Raw genomic sequence first — 24,248 nt, 5'->3', positions numbered from 1 at the left:
GTGTATAAATGTTGTCAGTTGCCTTTAAATCCTTGAATGTTGTCCCTTTTGGGAGAAAGAAGAGAATTGCCCTTTAATGGGCATCTTCTTAGCCCCAGACAATGTGTGACACTAAGTTATTTAAACTAATCCTCAGACAACCTTTGAGGCTCTGACTGCTTTAGGATGCAATAGATGGAAATACTGAGCCTCAAAGGCGTGAAATGCAGTCTTCAAAGTCACATGGCCAGTTCAGTATTGAAGACTGGACTTCAGTCCAGATCTGCCTTCAGTCCATTTTGAGCTTCCTACTCTAGCCAAACAGCCACCAATGAAAAAATTTCTCAAGAAGGTTTGAGTACGGTGTTCTTTCTATGCAGGAAGAAATATTATATAATGACTGAGGATTGGTGTAACAACACTTTAAACTACTCAAAAATGTCCATGGTGTGGATTTTAAATGAGTCAGCTTTGGCCTTAGAATATCAAGGTGCATTAGCAACGCATTGGAAGAGTGATGACGTAAAAGTACTTGGAACAACTGCTCATTTCCTCTGTGCCTCATGTCTCCAGGATCCACATCTGCGATTGGTTATTTGGGTCATGTTTTCAGTGGTAGCTGTTCTGTGTATGTAGGCAATTTCCGTGTCTATAATTATCCAAAGATGCTCAGTACCGCCCTTGAACCCCCCCTTACCCACTCAGTCTCCAAACAAATTATAGAACATTCAAATCTTTTTATGTGGTTTGTCTCCTGTCCTCCTGTCTGCACTACCTAATTTCCTGATGGTTTATCTTCGCTTGTACAGGAATTTGTGTCCTTGGACATGTGGGTAGGACACTGTAGCATCAACCAGACTCTTTGCTGCATGGAAATTTTACAGATCTTTCCTTCTCAGACTCTGTAGTATGAGATACACTTTTGTTCACTGTTGGCTTTTTGAGTTATTCTCTCTTAGCTTCCTTGGCAGTAATCTATTCATGTCTGGACAGCACCACCGTGGGGTCTTCACTAGTCTTTGATCCCTGTCCAGGCAGTGGGGGCTGCCTGAGATGCATCCTTTTGACTTGGACCTCTCTCTCTGTCCCCTCATCTACAGCACTTCTACCCATGCATGGTTGAATTAACGCTCCAGATTCTCTGCCTCAGGGCTGATATTTCTCCCTAGTTCTACTCTGTACCTATCCTGCTGTCTGCTGTGAATTTTCACACACTTGCTTTTCTCCCTCACTGGCTCACTCATTTATTTAAACTTACTTTTGGGCTCATACTTATTGTGACACCCTTAAAAAAATTTAAAAAATAAATAAACCTGACTCTACCTTGATTCTGTGAAACCTGAGGTACAGCTGACTTGTTACTCTCTTAACGTGGAAGCATTTTCCTACTGACTTTGTTTTTGTGTTTCTCAATGTCTCCTCTGACACTCAGGCGAGGAACTCTCTAGGACTCTCCCAGCCTCCTACTGGTGCTCTCTTCACCACACAGTCTTCTGTTCCCACTCTCACTCCTATACCAGTTCCTGTACCCTGTCACCTTATTCAGATCCTAACCATGTCTCTGCCCTTCCTCCACTCTCTCTTGCTTAGAACATCTTGCCCACCCTACCTTATTAAGCATCCCCATGGTCCAATTCCACTTATTTGTTCCTCTGATCAAAAGCCGCCTATGATTTTTCACTGGCTGTAGGATGAAGGTCATACTCTGTAGATTGACATTTGAGAACTTCCATTTACTGTCCACAGCGTGTGACACCAGCAACAAGAAAAAGAAGAGCAACTATGCTTTGTTGTACTGTTTACAGTATGAGAGGCACTAGGTTATATATCTTAACATGTATCATCATTTCATGTAATTCTTTAATTCTTACAGAGAAGCTAAAAGCTAGGTACTGTTAATATTCCCATCTAAGAGATAAGTCAGCTGAGAGTCAAAGAACTTAAGTGGCTTTTCCAGTATCACCAGCTTATATGTACTGGAGCATGAACTTGTAGCTAGGACTTTACACAACCAAAATTCATGCCCTTCGCTTCTAGAGAATAACACTGCATTGTTAATTATCTTCTTCCTGTGAGTGTGTCTTGTCATGTCAACTAGATAGTAAACTCCCTGGTGGCAGGGGAAAAAGAAATTCTATTATTTTTGCCTCCTTTTCACAGAGGGCTATCTACTGAAGGCTATGTTACTGAGCCTCTCCTGACATTTACAAGGTGTAAATGGTTTATCTTCAGTTTCCCGACTGGGGCAGGGGATTCATCATTCCATTCCCACAGGGAGCTTCAAAGCCTAATGATATCATGGATGAGCTCTTGTCTTTTATACTGTGAAGTGCAGCTCCATGTGGGGGACCTCTGTGGAAACAACATGATCTAGAATTGGAAGATACGGGTTCTAATGTTGGCTCCCCCAGAAATTAGATAGTGGGCCATTTGCAAATCCCATCATTTGTAAATTGAAGAGATTAAACTCTCTGACATCCACGGGTCTTTGCCACCTTTAATATACCTTGGCTTTTATGACGCTCGATGAGCACCTTCAGACATCTGTATTCTGTAAACATTAGGAAAGCACAGCTAAGCCCTCCAAAAGCAGGAAACCACCCAATTATGAAGCCCCATATAACTCCCAGAGTTAACCTAACTACGTTTGCTTTTCGTTTTGGAGACAGTATGGCAGAGTGAAAAGGAAAGGGGATTTGGAATTCAATAGACTTATTAAAACCAGCACTCCAGTACTTTTAACTCTGGGTATCCTGGGCAAGATATTTTACCTTACCACACCTCAATATAGGCCATTCTTCTTGTCCCATCTCCTGCCTCCCTTTGCCATAAATATGATCCAGTAATATTCTGGAAATTATTTTGTCTTTTGTTAGAAAAAAAGCAAATTTTCTAGTGGACTGGAGTAGCTAAAACCTTCCAGCTATGCTATTAGGCACAGCCCATCATGAAAGTGTGGGGAGAATGCTCTACAAATGAATGACCAAGGCTGTTTTGCATATTTCACCATGGAATTCAGAACCAAGCTCCCTGGGATCCCCTAAAACCAAATAAATAAACTAAATGAGTTCATTCAAAATAGAGTTAGCACTTTTCTTTAAATAAGGAGAAAACTGATTTTTAGGACCATAAATGATCCTTGATGATACATTTAGATAAGCTTAAAACTATTTAATATTTAATATTGCAAAAAGCTGATAAAGGTTTGATACATTTGTGACTTTCTGAGTAGTTTGGGAACAAGGCAATCCCACTTCCCAAATGCAGTTTCATAAATATTCAGATGGTGGGTGATTGTAGTAAATATGAAGAAATATGCAACATGTCATTATGTTTCTCAATCAAATATATGCTAAACAGCTCTTCATTCATTGTACTGAATAAAGAATTCCAATGTGGCAAAATGATTTCTATAAAAGATTCATGTATGAAGTTTAAAAAGTAAATTTGATTATAAAGGAAACCTAGCTCAAACAATTCATTGAAAAAGTTGTTTTAAATATAGCATGGAGAAAATATTCAAATATTAAGCTGCTCGAAATGTCTCTGTCTAATTGCTTCATTTGCATTCTGCTTAGGTATTCCATCGATCGTCATACTGACCTCGACAGGTTTTTCACTATTAATCCAGAGGACGGTTTTATTAAAACCACAAAACCTTTGGACAGAGAGGAAACCGCCTGGCTCAACATATCCGTTTTTGCGGCAGAAATCCGTAAGTATTCTCCTAAGGGTTTTGATTCTACTTTACCAAATTTTATTCCATCAGACTCTATATATATTCTGGAAAATGACAGACAGCTGAGATAGAATATATTTTTTAGTCTTAAGCATATTTTTTCGAACTTTAAAATTTATTCTTGGTCATGTATCGAAGATAACATATAAACACAGAGAGATATTTTCTTTTTTTCTTTTATTTTCTTTTTTTTTTTTCGCAGAAGTGGGTATAGTCTTGGCAAGTGAGCTGATAGCCCTCAGCTGCTTGAAACTCATAGCCATCACGGAAGGATTCCCCACTTTATCCTGCCACGCAGGGTTGTTTAAACCCAGAGCAGCAGAACGCTTAGAGCTAAGATTTGTAGGTACTTATTTACCTATAGGCCAGTGGTTCTCAAACTTGCTCACACACTGGAATGTTGTGGAGGGCTTGCATTTACTGCCTGAATTCTCTTCCTTCAGACAACCGGCATCAGGAAGCCAAAGTTCCAGTGGCCATTAGGGTCCTTGACGTCAATGATAATGCTCCCAAGTTTGCCGCCCCTTATGAAGGCTTCATCTGTGAGAGTGATCAGACCAAGCCACTTTCTAACCAGGTAATGATGCTTTCCCCCTCCCTGGCTATAAACAAGGCATTTAGAAACAGAGTTTGGTCTTGAGAGCTTCCCCTAGAGCTACTTCCCACTGCCAAGAGGGCTTCGGAGCCTTCTTTAGCACTGTAGCTATGTCCTCTTGTTAAACCCAGGCTTCTCAGCCAGGCAGGAATTTTTGAATAAATGATGTGTCATTGTCAGAATGATTTATTTATGGGCCACCTTTCTCTTTCAGCCAATTGTTACAATTAGTGCAGATGACAAGGATGACACAGCCAATGGACCAAGATTTATCTTCAGTCTACCCCCTGAAATCATTCACAATCCAAATTTCACAGTCAGAGACAACAGAGGTTCGTACCAAGGTTCCTATGCATTCAGAGAAGTAGAAATGGAGAATGAATGGCTTTTATATTGCAGAGCACAAGTGTTTTCCCTAATCTTAATAATGCCTCTCTGTTGAAGAACAAACAAGAAATAATAATGCCACCTTTATTTTTGAGACATGTGGGCTCATTTGGTGCATATGAATAAGTGAGTCTAATTTTATTTTACTCTTTTCATTGGCTTTGATATTCATGAAGCAGTGGGAAAACCAAGTGGGGAAGCTTACAGGGTCAATATGCAAACAACTTCATTTATCTTTTTTTAAGAGGTTGATAAACCCTTGGGGGGAAGCATGGCTCTATGAATATTGATATCAAGTAAAGCATTAAAAGAGATTAGTTCAACTTTGTAAGGCAATGTAATCTTTCAGCTGGCCTTCCCTTCCAAGCATGGTATTAATGCAGTATGGTTGGGTACAGAGCTTGAAATCTAAACGTGCTTGCAGAATTATTGCCTGAAGGGCATGGACAAAGCATCATTTGGCAACTGTAAACATGGCAAAATTTAATATCATTCTTGCTTCTCATTTCATTGGAGACGTTCTAGACTCCCAAATTATTTGAAGTAGTTGTTCTTGTTGTATAGGACCAAACTGATAGAGAGTCCCTTGACAAAGTTTGTAGCAAGCCAGGATCAAAAAATTAGTTTCTTGACTTGTGGCCAGGGTATTTTGGTCTGCAGCTATTCCTATAAACCAGTGACAATGCAGGTCTGTGGAAATGGGAAGACGAATGCCATCATTTGACATAGGAATAAAAGGTGGTCCTCCTGAGTACATAGGCTTTCATTAGCCACACGCTCACTGTGCACTAGGTTATAGATTGATTGCTTTCCCAGTGACTGAGATCAGGCTTACAGGAGCTTAAGTTAACCTAATAAGTATCATCACTTTTCCCATCACTGTTATCACTATCATCAGTATCATAAATCCCAGCAGCTATGCTCCAGACACCATACCCAGACCCTTCCTACACTCTCTAATTTCATTCTCTCAACACACCATAGGTCAGGGTGATTATTATCCTTCCCATGTGAAGATGAGGAAAATGAGGCACAGAATCATCAAGTAACTTATTCAGAGTCTATCTGCCACCTAAGAGTTAGACCCAGGTTTTAAACCTAGGCTCTCAGAGGCTAGAGGTTACAGCCCTCACCACTGGCTCTACTGGGTTGATTATTAAAGTAAAGGAATTCCCCATGCTCCTTGGATTTGAGGGAATATGATATAACATACTTTATTATTCTTTCTGGAACTCATTTGAGCATTTAATTATGGCTTTTTAAAATCAAGCACATATCAAGGGCTGCCTAGGTGACTCAGTTGGTTAAGCACCTGCCTTCAGCTCAGGTCACAATCCCAGGGTCCTGGGATCAAGCCCCACATCGGGCTCCCTGCTCAGTGGGGAGTCTGCTTCTCCCTCTCCTTCTCTGTCTCCCTCTGCCGCTCCCCTGCTTGTGCTCTCTCTCTCTGTCAAATAAATAAATAAAATCTTAAAAAAAAAATAGGTCAAGCACATACCAAATGAGACTGTGGGATAAAATGTCCTAGGTGCCATGACAGATTTTTCTTTCCTGATGCCTTGCCCTCTGCAGTGGTCGTGCTCTTGAGAGCCTGGGTGTGAAGGTAGTTATAGGAGAGACCCGTGTTTTCAAGGAACCCTATAAAACAACCTGTCCTTCACTTTGTAAATGATTCCTATCATTTTGAAATAGAAACAGTACTTGGAGCGCTTTAATTTTCTCTTTCATCTAGGATTTTTCTTTTACTTGTTGGCTTTGGTTGATGGGCACCTGTGAGTGCCTTAAGCACCTTTAAGAGATAACTCTACTCAGCACTGAGATAGATGAGTAGTTCTCAACTGGGAGCTCACATACCTCTAGTGCTACACGTGTATAATATAGGAACTTCCTTTTGTAAAGGTACGTTTCTCCAGAACAGGGAGACCCTGACATGTAGTGGCCATTTAGTGTTTCCGGAGCCGAACTGAAGAAGGTAGCATACACAATGTTTTCATACTACTTTCTAAGATAGACGTACACTTCGAGTGCATGAAAATCCCTGTCTCTACTCTTGGATTTTTCTTAATCCCCAAGCTCTTTTGGGACCCTACCCTAGGTTGATAGATTGCTACGTTGATGTAAGCCTAGGCTTTTGTTAGTTTTATGATGAAGAAGATACTTCTTACAAAATAACTCAGCATACATTTAGTTTTATCAATAGCGAGGTGACTGACTCCGTTGTCTGGAAAACTCTGCTTTTCTCACATGTGTCTTATGCCACCCCCTCTTTTATGATCTGTTGACTCAAATATTTGTGGTCAGCAGGTCAGAAACACCTGACACAGCAGGTGTTTCTAGGTTTTTCTCACTGTGCCAACTTCGCCTCCATCACCTGCCGTGTCTTCTTTGTTTTTATGTGTGCAATAATATTTAGTTGCTGTTAACCCTCTGAGAACATTATACAAAGACATAGTGTTCTCTAGGGAGTTATAAGTATTTCACTTTGTCACAACACTTCGGGAATGCCATCCGTATTTTCAGAGATTCTATTACCATGGATGAGCCAGCCCAGGACACAGTCTGTCTCGCCTGCCCTTCCCTGTAAGAGTCTAATCCTATGCGGAGCCACCACTTTTGCAGGGAATTGCTACTTTTTAAGAAAAATGACTTTATTAACTATGGCAAACAGTTAATGAAAACTCCCATGTTTAGAGCTATTACAAAACCTTAAAGCAAATACAGTCCTATAATTATCATTTAATAGAGTCTCTTTCTGCTAGCTCCTAGAAGTAATTACATATTGAAGTAATCCAAAAGGAGTAATCACATTCCACATCCTATTAATAGCCTACTGAGTTACCAAATATCTCGGCTGAGACTGTTTTCCATAGAAAACATGAGATAATGGTTTATATCACGCTGAGTAAAAGCATCAGGTTTCTTTCTCCTTGAGTGTTTACTTCCATTATGCCATGTAAATAATCAGGATTGTGTTTGCCTAAACTCGGCATAAGCATTACGGATCTTTAGAAATACAAGGAGGGAAGCCATTTTAATACACCCAAGCCTTTTATTTCCTTTTCCCTTACTCCATTCTGTAGCCCAGCTTCACAGACAACCCAGAAGGCAGCCGGTGAGTAGAACACTGGATGACTCTTCCACATTTAAGTCCATCTTGGGCTGTTAATATCAAGAATGGTGCGGTTTGGGCAGATGAAGAGCTGGCCTGCCCCAGTTTTGAGATGCTATTTACTTTGAAAATATCAGCCTTATGGCATCTCTAAAAACACAAGAAGTGTGTAATGGGTGGGGAAAAGTGCAAAGAAAAAAAGGACTGAGAATAACCCTTCTCAGATGAGGGAGACCCTAGCTCTTCATTAATTTATAAAACTTTGTCCTGGCCATTGTTTCACGTCATTACTCACATAGCCCCACGAGGTTCAGCATGAATATTTTTATCCCCATTTTCTGGATAAAGAAGGAGTATGAGATATCAGGAGCTCCAGAGATGTGCCCATGGTCACATTGCCCTTCAGTGAAATAACGAACAAGCTTGGGTACTTGGAGGGTTCCATCAGGTGCATACACTATACTATGAATATAAAGCTCATGTCTTTTCTAGTTAATGCTTAAAAAAAAAAATCTGTTTACCCTGTCCTCAAATAATAACAATCTTCAGAAGAGGAAAAACCTGTAATTCAATGTATCAATCTAAGGTTCCAGGGGAAAGTGAACAGGGGACGTCAGGTTCAATTTAAATCACAGCCATAATAATTGTAGTAATATATATTTGCAAAGAGTTTTGTGATTTTCTTCTACTACATAATTAACGCATATTCTTTGTAGGAAAGTTAGAAAATACAAACAAGCAGAGATAGTATTATCAATAATAAAATAACTTGATAATAATCACTGCTAGTTTTTATTTCTGTCCAGACTTTTTCTTAGCATATATATATATATATATATATATATATATATATATATATATGATCTCTAAAAAAGGCAATGATAAAATTCATGACCACTTTTTTCCACCTAATAATATGTGATACACACTTATCAGCATCAATATGCTTATGTCAACATTTTCCTGAATATCTTCCTAATTTCTACTGTAAAGGTGTCTGATCTCAGTTGACCATTGTGTAAGGACATTGTTTTCACACACTTTCGCTGCATATCTAAATAGTATTTTAGGATAAATTTCTAGAATAGAATTACTGGATCAAAAGCCTTTGATACTTAATTGACAAACTGACCACCAGAAATATGTATACCACCAGAACTATTTATCATACTATGAGTAAAATAAGTGGGGTCTCATTTCTTCACATTCAAGCCAACTCTAGATATTATTACTCTTTTCAAATCGTTGGCAACTTGATAAGTGAAATATAATTACATTTTAAAATGTCAATGCCTTTCATTATTAGTAAACCTAGGATTTTTTAAGTAAGTATTGATCATTTCTTTTCTGTTCCTTTTCTTTTGTAAATTGGCTATTCATGTTCTTTGCCCATTTTTTGAATTGTATATTCACCACTTTGCAACTGATTTGTAAAGTCTCTTCGTCTTCTAATGTTATTAACCTTGGACCTGTCATACCTACTGCATAGAATTTCTCAGCGTTTCCATGCCCTTTCGATTCTGATTGTGCTGTGTTCATAATTATAGATGATGCTCTTTGGGTACCAGTTTTTGTCTGTTTAATATTATTGTTAGCAAGGCTTTTCTCATCCAAAATAGATGTCAGTATTCACTTATCTTTTCTTTCTTACACATTCCTATTTCCCATTTCAACCATTTGTCCATGTGAAATAAATGTATAGACCCCATTTGTTGGCCATTACCTAAATATCATTTAAGAAATAATCGGTCATTCCCACCTGCTTCGTAAGATAGTGTTACGAAGTGTTACTACATTACATAGTACACTTGGCCCTTGAAAAACACAGGCTTGAATGGCATGGGTCCACTTACACATGGATTATTTTAAGATAAATACAGTACAGTACTGTAAATGTATTTTCTCTTCCTTATGATTTTTTATTTTCATTTTTATTTATTTATTTGACAGAGAGAGACAGCCAGAGAGAGGGGGAACACAAGCATGGGGAGTGGGAGAGGAAAAAGCAGGCTCCCAGTGGGGCAGGGAGCCTGATGTGGGGGTCAGTCCCAGGACTCTGGAATCACGCCCTGGGCCAAAGGCAGACGCTTAACAACTGAGCCACCCAGGCGCCCCTCTTCCTTATGATTTTCTTAATAATATTTTCTTTACTCCGCCTTAGTTATTGTAGGAATATAGTATTATAATACATGTTTATATATAACATATGTGTTAATTGACTGTTAATGTTACCAGTGAGGCTTCTGGCCAACAGTAGGCTATTTGTAGTTCAGTTTTGGGAAGGTCAAAAGTTATAAGTATTGCATGGTGCACTGGGTGTTATACGCAACTAATGAATCATCGAACTTTACATCCAAAAAAAAAAAAAAGTTATAAGTGGATTTTCGACTGCATGGGGCATTGGTAGCCCATTCCCCATGTTGTTCAAGGGTCAACTGTATTAGATTTTTTTGGACTTTTAATTCTTATAATTCTATCTATTTACTCTAGTGCTGGTATTATAATTTTCTTTAATATGTCATATACATATATATTAAAACCTGACGGATGCTTTCTCCACATTATTTTCATTTTCTTATTCTTATTACTCTTAAATTTTGACTTTTTTGTTCCTCCAGATAATTTTTAAAATTATTTTTCTGGTGCCTGATAAGTATTTTTGTTAATTTTACTGAGTTTACCTTAAATTTATGGATTAATTTAAGAACAAAAAAATTTTAAATATTCTTTCCATACAGAAGCATGATCTGACTTTCTACTGAATCAATTCTCTTTTTATTTGCCATCGGGAAGGTTTTGTAGTTTTCTTCTCTGTATTTCTTATTAAGCTGATGGCTAGCTACTTTATATTTGGATGCTGTTGTGAAGTGGATTTTTAAGTTGTATTTTCTAAGTATTTTTAGTATAAACTATAGCTATTTTAATTAATTTGTTTATTATTGGACATTGTTCTAAAGTGATGTAACTTCTCAGCTAATTTTCCTGGATTTTCTAAGGAGACAACTACATAAAAGCTAAATAATGACAATTTGCTTTGTCTTTTTTTTAACATTTTTTTGTCTATTTCTATAGATCTGCACTTTTAGAATGTGTTAAATAACAGTAATAATAATAGCCATTTTTTTCTTCTTTCTTTTCTTTCTTTCTTTCTTTCTTTTTCTTTCTTTCTTTCTTAATTAGGTTAGTCACCATACAGTACTTCATTAGTTTCTGATGCAGTGTTCCATGATTCATTGTTTGCATGTAACACCCAGGGCTCATTGCAATACGTGCCCTCTTTATTTTTTTTTTATTTTTTTATTTTTTTAAAGATTTTATTTATTTATTTAACAGAGATGGAGACAGCCAGCGAGAGAGGGAACACAAACAGGGGGAGTGGGAGAGGAAGAAGCAGGCTCATAGCAGAGGAGCCTGATGTGGGGCTCGAACCCAGAACGCTGGGATCACGCCCTGAGCCGAAGGCAGACGCTTAACCGCTGTGCCACCCAGGCGCCCCCACGTGCCCTCTTTAATACATCACCGGGCTAACCTCATAGCCCTATTCCCCTCCTTTGTGAAACCATCAGTTTGTTTCCCGGAGTCCGTAGTCCTTCATGGATCGTCTCCCGCTCTGATTTCCCCCCTTCACTCTTCCCTTCCTTCTCCTAATGTCCTCCATGCTATTCCTTATGTTCCACAAATTAGTGAAACCATATGATAATTGTCTTTCTCTACTTGACTTATTTCACTTAGCACAATTCACTCCAGTTCCATCCAGGTTAGTGTAAATGGTGGGTATTCATCCTTTCTGATGGCTGAGTAATATTCTGTTGTATATATGGACCACATCTTCTTTATCCATTCGTCTGTTGCAGGGCATCTCGGCTCCTTCCATAGTTTGGGTATTGTGGACATTGCTGAATAATAGCCATTCTTGCTTTGTTACTTAAGAGTTTCTAGAGTTTCACCATTAAGCATAATATTGGTAGTAATACTAACATTAAGAGTTGTGTTGTGGGGTGTGTGTGTGCGTATTTTAGGAAATTTCCTTTCCATTATTATTTTATTAAAAGAATGGATGTTCAGGGGCACCTGGGTGGCTCAGTCGGTTAAGCATCCAACTTTTGATCTCACTCAGGTTTTGATCTCAGGGTCATGAGTTCAAGCCCCACATTGGGCTCCACACTGGGCATGGAGCCTACTTAAAAAAAAAAAAATTGGATGTTAAATTGTTATCACAATTTTTGGATTCTAACCAGAGGAGGGAGTATGATTTTGTCCTTTGACCTAATGATTTGTTGAAGGAGTTAAACTGAAATATCCTAATATCAAACCTCATATTTTTAATTTCCAAACCTCTTCCTCCAGACAGTGATCATTTGATAAAATATAGAGGAAGAGCGAGGGTTAGCGATTAAATGCTTGGCTTTACTCTTTATCACTAGAAGGGGAATAATCCTAACGTGAATATTTGACACATAATTAATCCTGTTACTGTTTTATTTTTTAAAAATTGTCAATTATTACATCAATCCTAACTCATAGACTGTGCTGCTGTTTTGAGAGAGGAAAGCACCAAATCACTGGAAGGTGGGCACAGTTGGAACACATCCCAGATTCTGAGAACCCCAGGATTGCATGCTCTCCAATAGGTCATCTCAACTCAAGTTGGAGGCCTATCAGATCATGGGGTTATTTAGCTACAGAAACATTGCCGAGTCATTTGAGCAACAGAGGACTGTTTGAGGAGCTTGCAATAAGTTCCTATTTTAACACCAACAAAAATACTCTTAGGATTTTCAAGTCAACAAATTGACAGAGCAGCCCTTTAAACACTACGAAGCAGCTTCCCTATTTCAGTTGACCTTCTTCACCCTTGATGTTTCTTTCATATTTTGTGTCAGTGTGATTTCCGTCAAAAACCAGGTAATTTCATAGTTCCCCGGTTACAGTCTCCTCTTTCCATCTTCCATAATCATGGGAAAATAAGCTGTTCTCATATACTTTGCTCTGCCAGGAATGGACTCCTCCTGCCTATTCCTCCTCTTTCAGGTCTCCCCATAAATGAAGTCACTGAAGCGAAGCTTTGCGGGGTATCCCAGGCCTGTCTTGAGTGCTTCCTCCTCTGAGGAAGGAACACTGCCATAGCTTTTCTTATTTTTCCTTACCTTGCTATTCTAAACACTCATTCCCTGTTTGTCTCCCACTAGAACATGAGCTCCGTAGGGGCAGTGTCCCAGCACTTAAAATAGTGGGTTGACCAAATGCAAGGATTAAAATGAAAGAATGGCTGGGGAAATAGATGATGTGCTTCAGAAGTTTCAGGGATCCATTATTATTAGAGGAAAATGATTATGTTATGACATAAGCTTCAGGCTTATAAAGACACCCACCTTACAATGTCAGAATGTTCTGGGGAGTCAATAGCACATAACCCACCTCCTCTTTCCGTTCATTATTTATTATCTCACAAAGTTAAATTGGATATCTAGGGTTTGGATCCAGGAAGAGATGGCTTTGAACTGTGCTTATTTTGCACATATATTATTTTAGATGAGCTTTGATACCTGATACATTCAGAATTAAAGTCTGAAGTGCTCAAAAAAATGCAAAAAACAAAGCAAAACAATAACAAAAAGTGTGCATGAAAAGCAGATTTGGCTGAGTAAATTGGGATATCCAAAGCAGATTCACCCCGATTAGACCAATTGGCAAACGTCTTTTTTTTCCCCCACCCCACCTTTTTTTCCCCTAAGCTTAGAACTTTTTTTTTTTTTTTTTTTTAATGAGCAGTATCAGATAGCATCCAAATATGCTTCTGGTTTTTTACTTTTATTATTTAAAGATAGCCAAATAGCTTTCTATGGAACTTTTTTTCCCCTCTTAATTGCTTCAATATGGAAGATGCTCTATTGGCAGATCAAAATGGCAGATGTCTTTTAATGTGCTGCCATTTTCTCTGTGTAAATAATTATGTTCCTTTTCTGCCTGAATTTCATTGCAGCAGTTTGCCCATTACAACACAGCTTATCTGGGAGCTCACTCCCTCCCCAGCCCAACAACAACAACAAAAAGATAGGTCATTTTGGTGGAAGAGACATATTATTCTTTCAGGGTTTCCTCTGGTCACTGATTTAACTAACTCCTGGGATTTCTCAACTCACTAAAAGACCCTAAATGTTTATATCCCACTGAATTCCTTGGTAGTTTTCCTTGTCTTAAACCAAGAAATTCTTAGGCAATATGTTTCTTTTTCCCTCCCTATCACCGAGGAGAGAATTATCCTCATACAAAAGTAGAGGAAGTATTAATTTCAAGGGAAGTGGTAAATTACAACAAAGAAAAATCTATTAATACCAACCAACAGTGCACACTTAGATGTCTCATACGCACATACACATAGACAGTTATTCCTACAATGTTATTTATTATAATTCGTGTTTCGCCGATCCCTCAGTATCAAAGGTGTTAATTAAAAGATTGTGATGATCTCCTCTTAGTGTGCAGCTCCTTAATTCAGCTGCAAGACGTTATAACCATCAGAGTCTTGGGTTAGACAATTTTCTTCATTAATATGTATACACAAGCTATTAAGGTCATCTTTGAGCATAAGTAATACCAAAAATATAAATGCTACAAACGTTACAAGTTTTATTTGAAATTTCTATTATTTCAGCCCCTCAGATTGAAGATGGCAAATATGGCATTAAAAATTTCAATTAAGTTTTGAATAATCACAAATCTAAATGAGTATAAAAAATTTAAATAATTAGGGACACCTGGCTGGCTTAGTCATTAGAGCATGTTATTCTTGACCTTGGGGTTGTGAGTTCAAGTCCCACATTGGGGGTAGACTTTTCTTTAAAAAAATTAAATCTAAATAATTAAACTTTCCAGTGATGTCTTTTGTAATTGTGTAGCATATATACTTCAAAAGTATTAAAGTTTAAAACTTCAGTGAGACTTCTGACACACATAATATATCTATACCTATATATAGATATAGATATATACACATTTAATTTCACATACATGCATATGTTTTTTTTTTTTTTTCCATTATCCTGATAGAACTATTGCCACATTTCTAGGGAAAGTGGAGAGGGCCCAGAGGAAAGTAATCAAATAATGATTATTCTGCTAGTGACTGCATAACTGTCTTCAAGTGTGGGGGAGCTATTTAAGTGATAGAGAGACCTACTTTGTCTCAGGTGTGAGCAGTTAGCATAGAGTAGGTAGATTTGGGTCAGAAGTGAACAAAATAAGAGCACGGTTTGGGTTTAATTATCCAGATGTTTAAGAGTCTCCAGAGAGAGGCCCTCATCTGATCAGGTTGAACAATGACAGAAGGACAGAGGAAGCAGAGTGGCCAAGGAAGGGCATCTTAAGAGCTTTAGTGAAGCTGCTGAGGTGACTGATTCCCTCACCGTAGGTCAAGCCTTTCCCCTGACACCATGGTGAGACCACAACATACTAATCCTTTGCTTCAGTGGTTTCTCTTTTTCAAATTTTTAACATGCAGGGTCTATGCTCGTATGCTGCCCATTTTGCAAAATCTTGTATCAGCCAAAAAAAACACTGTTTCCAGTGTTTTGCAAAATCTTGTATCGGCAAAAAAAAAAAAAACAACAAAACACTGCTTTCAGTGTGGGGAAAATAGACCCCAGTGTGGTCTATCAATCGAGGACCGGTTACCCATCATAATTTTCCCTTTTAATGTCAGTTGTATGTATACCTCCAATGGGCTACATCATCATCATAACCCTATGTTTGCATCCCCAAACTGGTACCATGGAGACCATCATTATCAGGTACCTTTTACATTTTGTGAGTATAATGACAAAGTGTGCAGGTAAAAACAGCATGTGATTAGGAGTCCAGGTTGTAGACATAAAAATTTGAAACCTGAATTTATTTTCCATTAATAGAAGCACTACAATTTGTGCATGACATATACTAGTAATTAATGACCCCATTTGCAAGGTTGGCCTAAGTGGGGGGAAAATGAAGCTGGTTTCGTGTTTGTGGCCAAGGATGAGAACACTGGGTGTCAGGATAAAAAGCGAGGTGCTTGAAAAACATTTTCTTACCATGGGAAATACATTGCCCAGAACTGAAGAGCATGAACTATGTTCTTACCCCTGGATGATGAGCCCTTCTGCGGAGGCAGGTGCCTTCCAAGCTGCAATGACATTTCCAGGAATTCACTTCCCTCTCTCTGCCAATAAGTTTCTCTTCTTCATTAGTTTATTGCTCAAAGAGGATCTCTTCCAGGAAAGAATTAATATTTACTGAGCATCTCCAACAGTCTGTCGCTGTGCTGAGTACCTTTATGAATGGAATCATTTTAACATTTAAAATTATTAGTTTCCTGGGTGAGAATAGAGGAACAGGACATTTACTTAATATGACTAAAGTCAGGCAATTTATATGTAGACTATTCAAGATTCAAACCCAGGCCTCTTTGACCCCAAATACTGAGAGATTTGCTCTTTGGACAGTTTATAAAGGAGAAGGATCTGAGAAATCTCTTGATGGAAATTTAAACATTGAGAACATTTGCCTTGTTCTGCCTCATCTTATGAACCATGGAACCAGTTTGACACTTCCCTGAAAATGTGTCCTCATGGAACCTCTTGTATTCATGGGCCACCCTAAGCCTGAGGAATTTATATGTCCAAAGTGAGAGGACCCTCTCAAAAACAGAGAGGCAGTGGTTGCTAATTTGGATGAAAGAAAATTTGTAGTCAAACTTAGGATGCAAAATTGATTTTCAGGATAGAGGTTTTTGTTATTGTGGCTAGTTCATTTGTTTTTCAATTTGTTTCTCTAGATGTGTTTTTTTATGAAGTTCCTGCCCATAGTGGTGGCTTTTTTTGTTAGTAGAAGATCATTGATTAGAATGAACCACAAGAAAGACCATCACAGGACGCCGCACTGACTCCTCTAAAATGGCCATCCCCCAAGAAAGCTCAGTCTCCCATTGGTACTGGAGCCACTTGGATCTAGAGGGGAAATATTTTATTCATTCAAACAACATCAGCCACCTAAGTGCCAAGCTAGGCTGCTTAGTCACGTTTCTAGTCTACCACATCTGTCTACCCTTCTCCAGGTCAGCAGTCCTGGAGGATGTCATTACTGGGGGTAAAGTTTTCTGGTAGAAGGATTCCCTCAGCCCTGGGATAACCATGACTTTTATTATGCTATTTGACATCAACCAGTGTCCTCATTTTAAAGATGAACAAGTAAGGCTCTAGACAGGACAGATGACTCATTTGAAAGCATGCAATTAGTATACACCCAGGAAGAGATGCTCAGCCCATTTCTTTCCCACCTTTTAAACTAATCTTAAAATTCATATGTGAAACACGTTTGGCTAGAGGAACTTTTTTAAAAGTTCTCAAGATTCTACAGGTCTATCACTGAGAAACTGTAAATGCTTTAGTCATCTGGGTACTTTGATGAGCTTTTATGTAATAGTTTGTATGTCTGAGGGGACTCGCTTGTTCAGAATATGAGACATCCTGCATTCATAGGCTCAAGTACTGCTCAGATCCATGTTTCCATTAGTGTTTGATTTCAGTTACTGTCATATGTAAGCCGCGTGCTGTGATCTGGGGTCCAGTTTTTCGTGGATGACACACAGAAGGATAGATTTGAAATTATGTCTTCTACAGGTTTACAAAAACAAAACACTCAGTTTACATGCCCTCCAAACCAACACCCTGGGTGACAGGGTGTGACCAAATAGATAAACTAAATAAATGATCCAATGGGGATGTTGTTCATATCAGAGAAGTGTATTTGACCAAGCAATTTAAGTAATTTGCTTTTCCTCTTTGATTTTTAATTTTCACTTTTATTCATAGTGGCATTAGTGACATTTCATATTATTAAAACGGGGTAGATATTGTCACTTTTAATTTCTGAAAGTCTTATTTGAACTCAAAAAATGTATGAGAAGGGAAAAATAACATATTTTGAAATAATTTATTATAGATATGTAAATTTTTTGTAATCCTTAGTTATTTATCTTTGTAATCCTTAGGCATAAGAACAATGGGATAGCCTGGTGCAGGAGAGAACAGTCAAGAGACTGAATTTTCAGTAAACAGTCTATTTGGCCAAGTTATTTATCTTTTTTCATGATTTTCCATAGTATGTATACTTTTTTCCAGTAATAAGAACAATATATTCTAGTCATACAATATTCAGAAAATACAGAAATGAGGGCTAGGTGTTCTGCCTTGTTTTGTTTGAGATGTTGGCAATGAAGCGCAGAGAATCTGTCATTATACAGCTTGCCAAAAACCACTGCATGCACACACCTTACCTTCTGCAATAATCAGAATATCTGCTCATCCCTAAATCAGACTGAATCTACCTTTTATATTTAATATATTTTATCTCACAGAAAATGCATTACATGTCCTTTCACCTAATATATATTGATTTAATTTTGAGAGTCTAAGATATTTCTTCTTATGACAAGAGCTAATTCAGGGTACTGTCAATCCATTCAAAACCTGCTAGCTATTGGGCTGTAATGTTGGTCATAACATTCATATTGCTATAAGTTACTGATTGTAATCACAAGCAGAGGCAGACCACACTAAGAATCTGTGTGTGTGTGAGTAATTTGATAGAACATACTAAAAACTTCACCTCTTTTATAATTTTCCCCCAGAGCATACAGTCTGGAAAAAAAAAAAAAAAAATATATATATATATATATATATATATATATATATATATATATATATATTGGTTGGTACAGATCGCAGAAAACATGATGAGGAAGTACTTGGGGGCTTAGGTGACAAAAGATTGAGAAATATATGGAAGTCAACATCTGGCATTTTGGTCTAGTCAAGAAAGGCCTCCCTGATGTGATGACTTTTGGGTTCAATTTTTAGGCTTGAGGAGTTTACCTGTCATGCTACCAGGAACAGCTTCCTAGGGCCATAGGGCAGTGGCTAAAAAGGCATGTGGAAAGCGTGGTGTGCTTGGGAAACAGAAGAAAGTTCTGCATGTCAGGCTGCACTGGGACATGTGGAACAGATGGGATGTAACCCTGGAAGGCAAAGTAAAGTCTTCAGATGAGGGAAAAATTTAGTGGTTTGTTGTGTAGTGGGGGGCTGTGTTGTGTGGACCATGGAGAGAAGTTGGAATTACTTTGAGCAGGAGGCATGACATGTTTAACCAGGTGGTGGATGGTGCTTAAATTTCAAAGAAACTATAAACCTGCTACTGGTTTTATAAAATATTTTCCCTTTAAAGATAATATTTTCCTTTAGGACTCAAAGTGGGTTTACAGTTTGGGCAAGGTTTGAGTGTGGCCTGGAAATCTCTTAAACACATACAGAGAAACTGGCCAAAGGCTTATCATAAAGTAGGAAAGTACAAACATGAAAAAGATTTTCTGTTGTTTTTTCTCACACACGTATATATTTAATTATCTCCCATACTCATATAGGGTATGTGGTCCAAGCCCACACTTCGTTGTGGTATCTGATGAAGGGGACACCCAAACAGAAAACAGTGTGGTGAGCTTCCCAGTGGGGGCCTTTGTATCTACCAAATAAAAAAAAGAGCCAGTTTCTAAGTTGGTTCCAAAATATGGAGACAGCATTCTGCAATGCCAGATGACTGTGGCTTCCGTAGATACCTAGATTAAGGATTCTGATTGTTGATTTTGGTGACGAGAAAGAACACCCTCACCTCTGCCAAGCCGAATGCACGAAGATTCATGCCGTGATTCCAGTGGCCCTGCTCTGAGAGGAAATGTCTCTGCTCTCCCAACAGACAACACAGCAGGGGTGTACGCCCGGCGTGGAGGCTTCAGTCGGCAGAAGCAGGATCTGTACCTCCTGCCCATTGTGATCAGTGATGGTGGGATCCCGCCCATGAGCAGCACCAACACCCTGACCATCAAGGTGTGTGGGTGCGATGTGCACGGTGCACTGCTCTCCTGCAATGCCGAGGCCTACATCCTGAACGCTGGCCTGAGCACGGGGGCACTGATTGCCATCCTTGCCTGCATCGTCATTCTCCTGGGTAAGAGGACTCCGCTGTCCCCTGCGGGAAGGGTTTTGCAACCCGATGCCCATCCCTGAAACACATATATTTCTGGAGTGCAGGCTGGTTACCAGAACTATGCCATATCCTGTGGCTACAAGTAGAGACAAGGCAGAGGTGGGGCCTGCTCTGGTGCACTTTCTAGTATGGGAGAAACAGGGAGGACACTTAACAAGCATTCTGAGTAGAGTTGGGGGAAGGTTATGATGACCACAGTGCTGCCATCGCAGAGCAGCAGCCGTCTGGGGGTGCTGTAGGGGGACATCTGACAAGGTTTTGCAGAAGAGGAATTTAGGCAGAGGCCTCGTATATGAGCAATGTTTTGCCTTAGAAGAGGAAAGAAAAGAGTTAGGGACAGAAAAAATAATCATGAGGCCAAAGACATGGTATGAGGTATTCAAGGAACTGGACGAAAGTTGGCCTGGCCAAGCTGGATCTTGACTCCACTTCTGATTAACAAATGTAATATCTGGGTACAAGCCTCAGCTTATGGGGACCCCTAGGAGCCTTTTCCTACACTTTCATGTCATCTCTGTAAGAATGGCAGTGTACCCATGCTAATAACATTTACCACTGCTGGGCTTCAGGAAGAGGAGATCACGTAGGAGAAAAATCAGCTTTCAAACCCAAGGCATTCTGACACACAATTTATGCTTGTTTCATGGTGTTTGGTTCTCCACTGAATGAGTTGAGGGGGCCCAGCTACATAGGGAAGAGCCAGTGAGTTCAGGTCAACAGAGAGTTCTTGAGAATTATCTGGGTACCAGGCACTGTGTCCAGCCCTGGGGGATAAAGGGAGCCCTCATCCTTGCATCTCCCAGTGATGGTGGACCCACAGGGGCTCTCAGACCCCTTGCCAGATTCAGGCACAAATGTTGTCTTTAGTCCAGCTCCACGTGTGGGAGAGTGTTCTCATGGAATATCGTAGAAGCCTCTTGTGGGGAGGTGGAAAATGAAGAATTAAGCAGTGTCTCAGCTTTCCTTGTAAGTGGTTCTGCCCACTCATCCTAGGTTGCCTGAGCCTAGTGGAATCAGCGCTCTCAGGGAGGAGATAGAGCTGCTTCTTCTGGGTTCAGCTGTTTCTGACTTTCTGTGTTTAAATAAATAGAGGAGATTTGTCTCCTGAGAGTCATTATAAACTTCCCTTCTTCCCTACAGTGGTTTGAAGAGAATCCAACCACATTTGTGATAAGATTTCTTACTAGATAGAGTAGCATCACTGCTCCTCCCCCTTCCCCCACCCCCCAGTTCTCTGAGCGGGAATGAGCATCACCTCCTTTAGAAAGGTAGGACCTGAGGTCTTGGAACATCCTCATTCATAAGCTTTGGAGAGACAGCTGTCTTCTTTCAGAAAAAGAAACCAACATAGGCCATTTTTAAGAGGCTGCAGACCAGTCTATTTAGAATCTTCCTAATTCTTAGAGAGATGACTTCCAAATAATGTCAGATTCATTTGTAAAAAGCTCAAAATAGTTCCAACTTGCCGGCTTGTTTGGATATCATATTTTCCTGGCAGCATTTTGCAGAGGAAGAGCCAGGTGGAGGGCGGTGTTATACATGTTTGGGGATTCCAGGTAAAGCTCTCATTACATAGACTCCTACACTGGCTCCTATTCTGAGCAGCCACACCTCATGCGTACGGTAAGCAGCGTTCTCCTTAAAACTCCAGGAATACTGGGCTTAACCTGTGCTCACTTTCTTATGCTTTCCTTGTAGTCATCGTAGTATTGTTTGTGACCCTGAGAAGGCAGAAGAAAGAACCACTCATCGTCTTTGAGGAAGAAGACGTCCGTGAGAACATCATTACCTATGATGACGAAGGGGGTGGGGAAGAAGACACAGAAGCCTTTGATATTGCCACTCTCCAGAATCCGGATGGGATCAACGGATTTATCCCTCGCAAAGACATAAAACCTGAGTATCAGTACATGCCTCGACCTGGGCTCCGGCCAGCACCCAACAGTGTGGATGTCGATGACTTCATCAACACGAGAATACAGGAGGCAGATAATGACCCAACTGCCCCTCCTTATGATTCCATCCAAATCTATGGTTACGAAGGCAGGGGCTCAGTGGCTGGGTCCCTGAGCTCCTTAGAGTCCGCCACAACAGATTCAGACTTGGACTATGACTACCTACAGAACTGGGGACCTCGTTTTAAGAAACTAGCAGACTTGTATGGTTCCAAAGACACTTTTGATGACGACTCTTAACAATAACGATACAAATTTGGCCTTAAGAACTGTGTCTGGCGTTCTGAAGAATCTAGAAGATATGTAAACAGGTATTTTTTTAAATCAAGGAAAGGCTCATTTAAAACAAGCAAAGTTTTACAGAGAGGATACATTTCATAAAACTGCAAGGACATCAAAGTGGTAAATACTGTGAAGTACCTTTTCTTGCAAAAAGGCAAATATTGAAGTTGTGTATCAACTTCTCTAGAGAAAAACCACTTGGCGTACAAAATATTTAAGTGAAGGAGAAGTCTAACGGTGAACTTACAATGAAGGGAAATTGTTTATGTGTTATGAATATCGAAGTCTTTCTTCTTCTTCTTCTTTTTTTTTAATTTGTCAAAGAAGCTTCCACAAAATTAGAAAGGACAACAGTTCTGAGCTGTAATTTCGCCTTAAACTATGGACACTCTGTACGTAGTGCATTTTTAAACTTGAAATATATAATATTCAGCCAGCTTAAGCCCATACAATGTATGTACAATACAATGTACAATTATGTCTCTTAAGCATCAATCTTGTTACTGCTGATTCTTGTAAATCTTTTTGCTTCTACTTTCATCTTAAACTAATACGTGCCAGATATAACTGTCTTGTTTCAGTGAGAGGCTCCCTATTTCTATGCCATTTTTAATGTATCTATTTGTACAATTTTAAAGTTCTTATTTTAGTATACATACAAATATCAGTATTCTGACATGTAAGAAATGTTACGGCATCACACTTATATTTTATGAACATTGTACTGTTGCTTTAATATGAGCTTCAATATAAGAAGCAACCTTTGAAATAAAAACAGATTCTTTTTTAATTCCGGGTTTCATTCTTAACATTGAAAACTTTAAGTATTTCTAATGAACCATTTATATTTCTAATTTAAGATAATTGTGATCTTTTCATCACCCTATTTATGAGCTGTTGTAGTCTGCTGCTTTTATTGTTTATTTAAAATCAAATCTGTTTTGCAAATGTTTTTTTCAGACAAGATTCTGTAACACCGTGTAAAGCTTTCTTGTACATTCTCAGTGTTAGCTTCCTGGCTTCCCTCCACATACATCTTCTGAAAAAGAAGAATGCTAAAGATTTAGGTCAGTCTCTGATTTTGCAATACTTGCTATATAATAGGTGTTGATCTTGCATATCAGTAATTCAGTGGCTATGAGAGATGAATCCCTGAAGGAATGAACTGATCGGAACTCGAAAGCTCCAAGATGTGGGTTTATGCCCCATACTGAGCATTTGGGGGTTGGGGGAGTGAAAAGTCAGAAATATAAATTTGCCACGTGTAGTTATCAGACATCCCATGTTATTCTATTTTCCCCTACTTTGATTTTGCCAGGCTACCGTACTGACTCTGACACTTGAAACGTCTTATTTTTTCCTCCTGGGAATCTAACTCCTTGTAAAATAATGAGGCATTTTCAATTTTGATAAAAGAAAGAGCAATTCATTTCCAAACCTTTATCTTAAAATATGCTTTGGGCAATAAGCTCAGAATGAGGGCAGAGACCATAGTGGATTCTGAGGGTCAATTCCAGTAATGCGTACTGTCTCTGGAAGTCCCATCTAGCTGCCTGGGGATTGGGACTTCCTTGAAGGACATTTCACCTGTTCAGTCGGGCCAAAGGTCAAAATGTAGCAATACTCGGGGAAAGATCACACAAAGTCAGGCTACAAGTGTTTTCCCTCTTTCCCCCTAGACACAGGGCACATGCTTTCTCCTGGATTGCAGACGATTTTTAGATTTCTCTCTCTCTCTCTTTTTTTACTTTATTGTGAAAGTTTGTTTCAAGCATTTCTTGATACCCTGCTACATCCTATTTTTATGACTCAGTCAAAATGCATAAAAAGAGAAATGTTTTTATGAAGTGCTCACTTTCATTTTCCTTTGCATTTAAATCAAATTGTCTGAACCCTTCAGTGGAATAAATTCTGTGGACAATGTCACTTTGGAATCTTTCATTTCAATGAAGGATTGCACATTCTCAATACTTCCATAATTGCAGGTTTTGTTCATTTTTTATATAGTTTTTGTAATCCAAAGAATATTTTGCTAGATTTGCACAGATCTCCAATTGAATTTGAAATAAAGAAATAATTCAAAAGGAATATGAATAGCACTTAAACAAGAATACAGCTGTAAGTAAC

At 39.0% G+C, this 24,248-nt stretch overlaps 1 protein-coding gene across 2 annotated transcripts in view; it reads left to right on the top strand.

Moving 5' to 3' along the window:
* CDH11 (cadherin 11) overlaps nt 1–22,911 on the top strand; it is a 145,113-nt gene extending 122,202 nt beyond the window's left edge. For both annotated transcript variants that reach the window (XM_026494903.4, XM_057314134.1), the window contains 5 exons: nt 3,558–3,694; nt 4,162–4,295; nt 4,528–4,645; nt 19,594–19,845; nt 21,583–22,911. In XM_026494903.4, coding sequence (XP_026350688.1) covers nt 3,558–3,694; nt 4,162–4,295; nt 4,528–4,645; nt 19,594–19,845; nt 21,583–22,079 — 1,138 coding nt within the window. In that variant the 3' untranslated portion in view covers nt 22,080–22,911. The remainder of the gene's footprint in view (nt 1–3,557; nt 3,695–4,161; nt 4,296–4,527; nt 4,646–19,593; nt 19,846–21,582) is intronic.
* Nucleotides 22,912–24,248: the final 1,337 nt, after the last annotated feature.

The sequence above is a fragment of the Ursus arctos genome, unplaced genomic scaffold (genome assembly GCF_023065955.2).
Source record: "Ursus arctos isolate Adak ecotype North America unplaced genomic scaffold, UrsArc2.0 scaffold_19, whole genome shotgun sequence".
Taxonomy (NCBI): Eukaryota; Metazoa; Chordata; class Mammalia; order Carnivora; family Ursidae; genus Ursus; species Ursus arctos.
The sequence above is the reverse complement of the archived record's forward strand: the minus strand, read 5'-3'. Positions and strand labels throughout refer to the sequence as shown.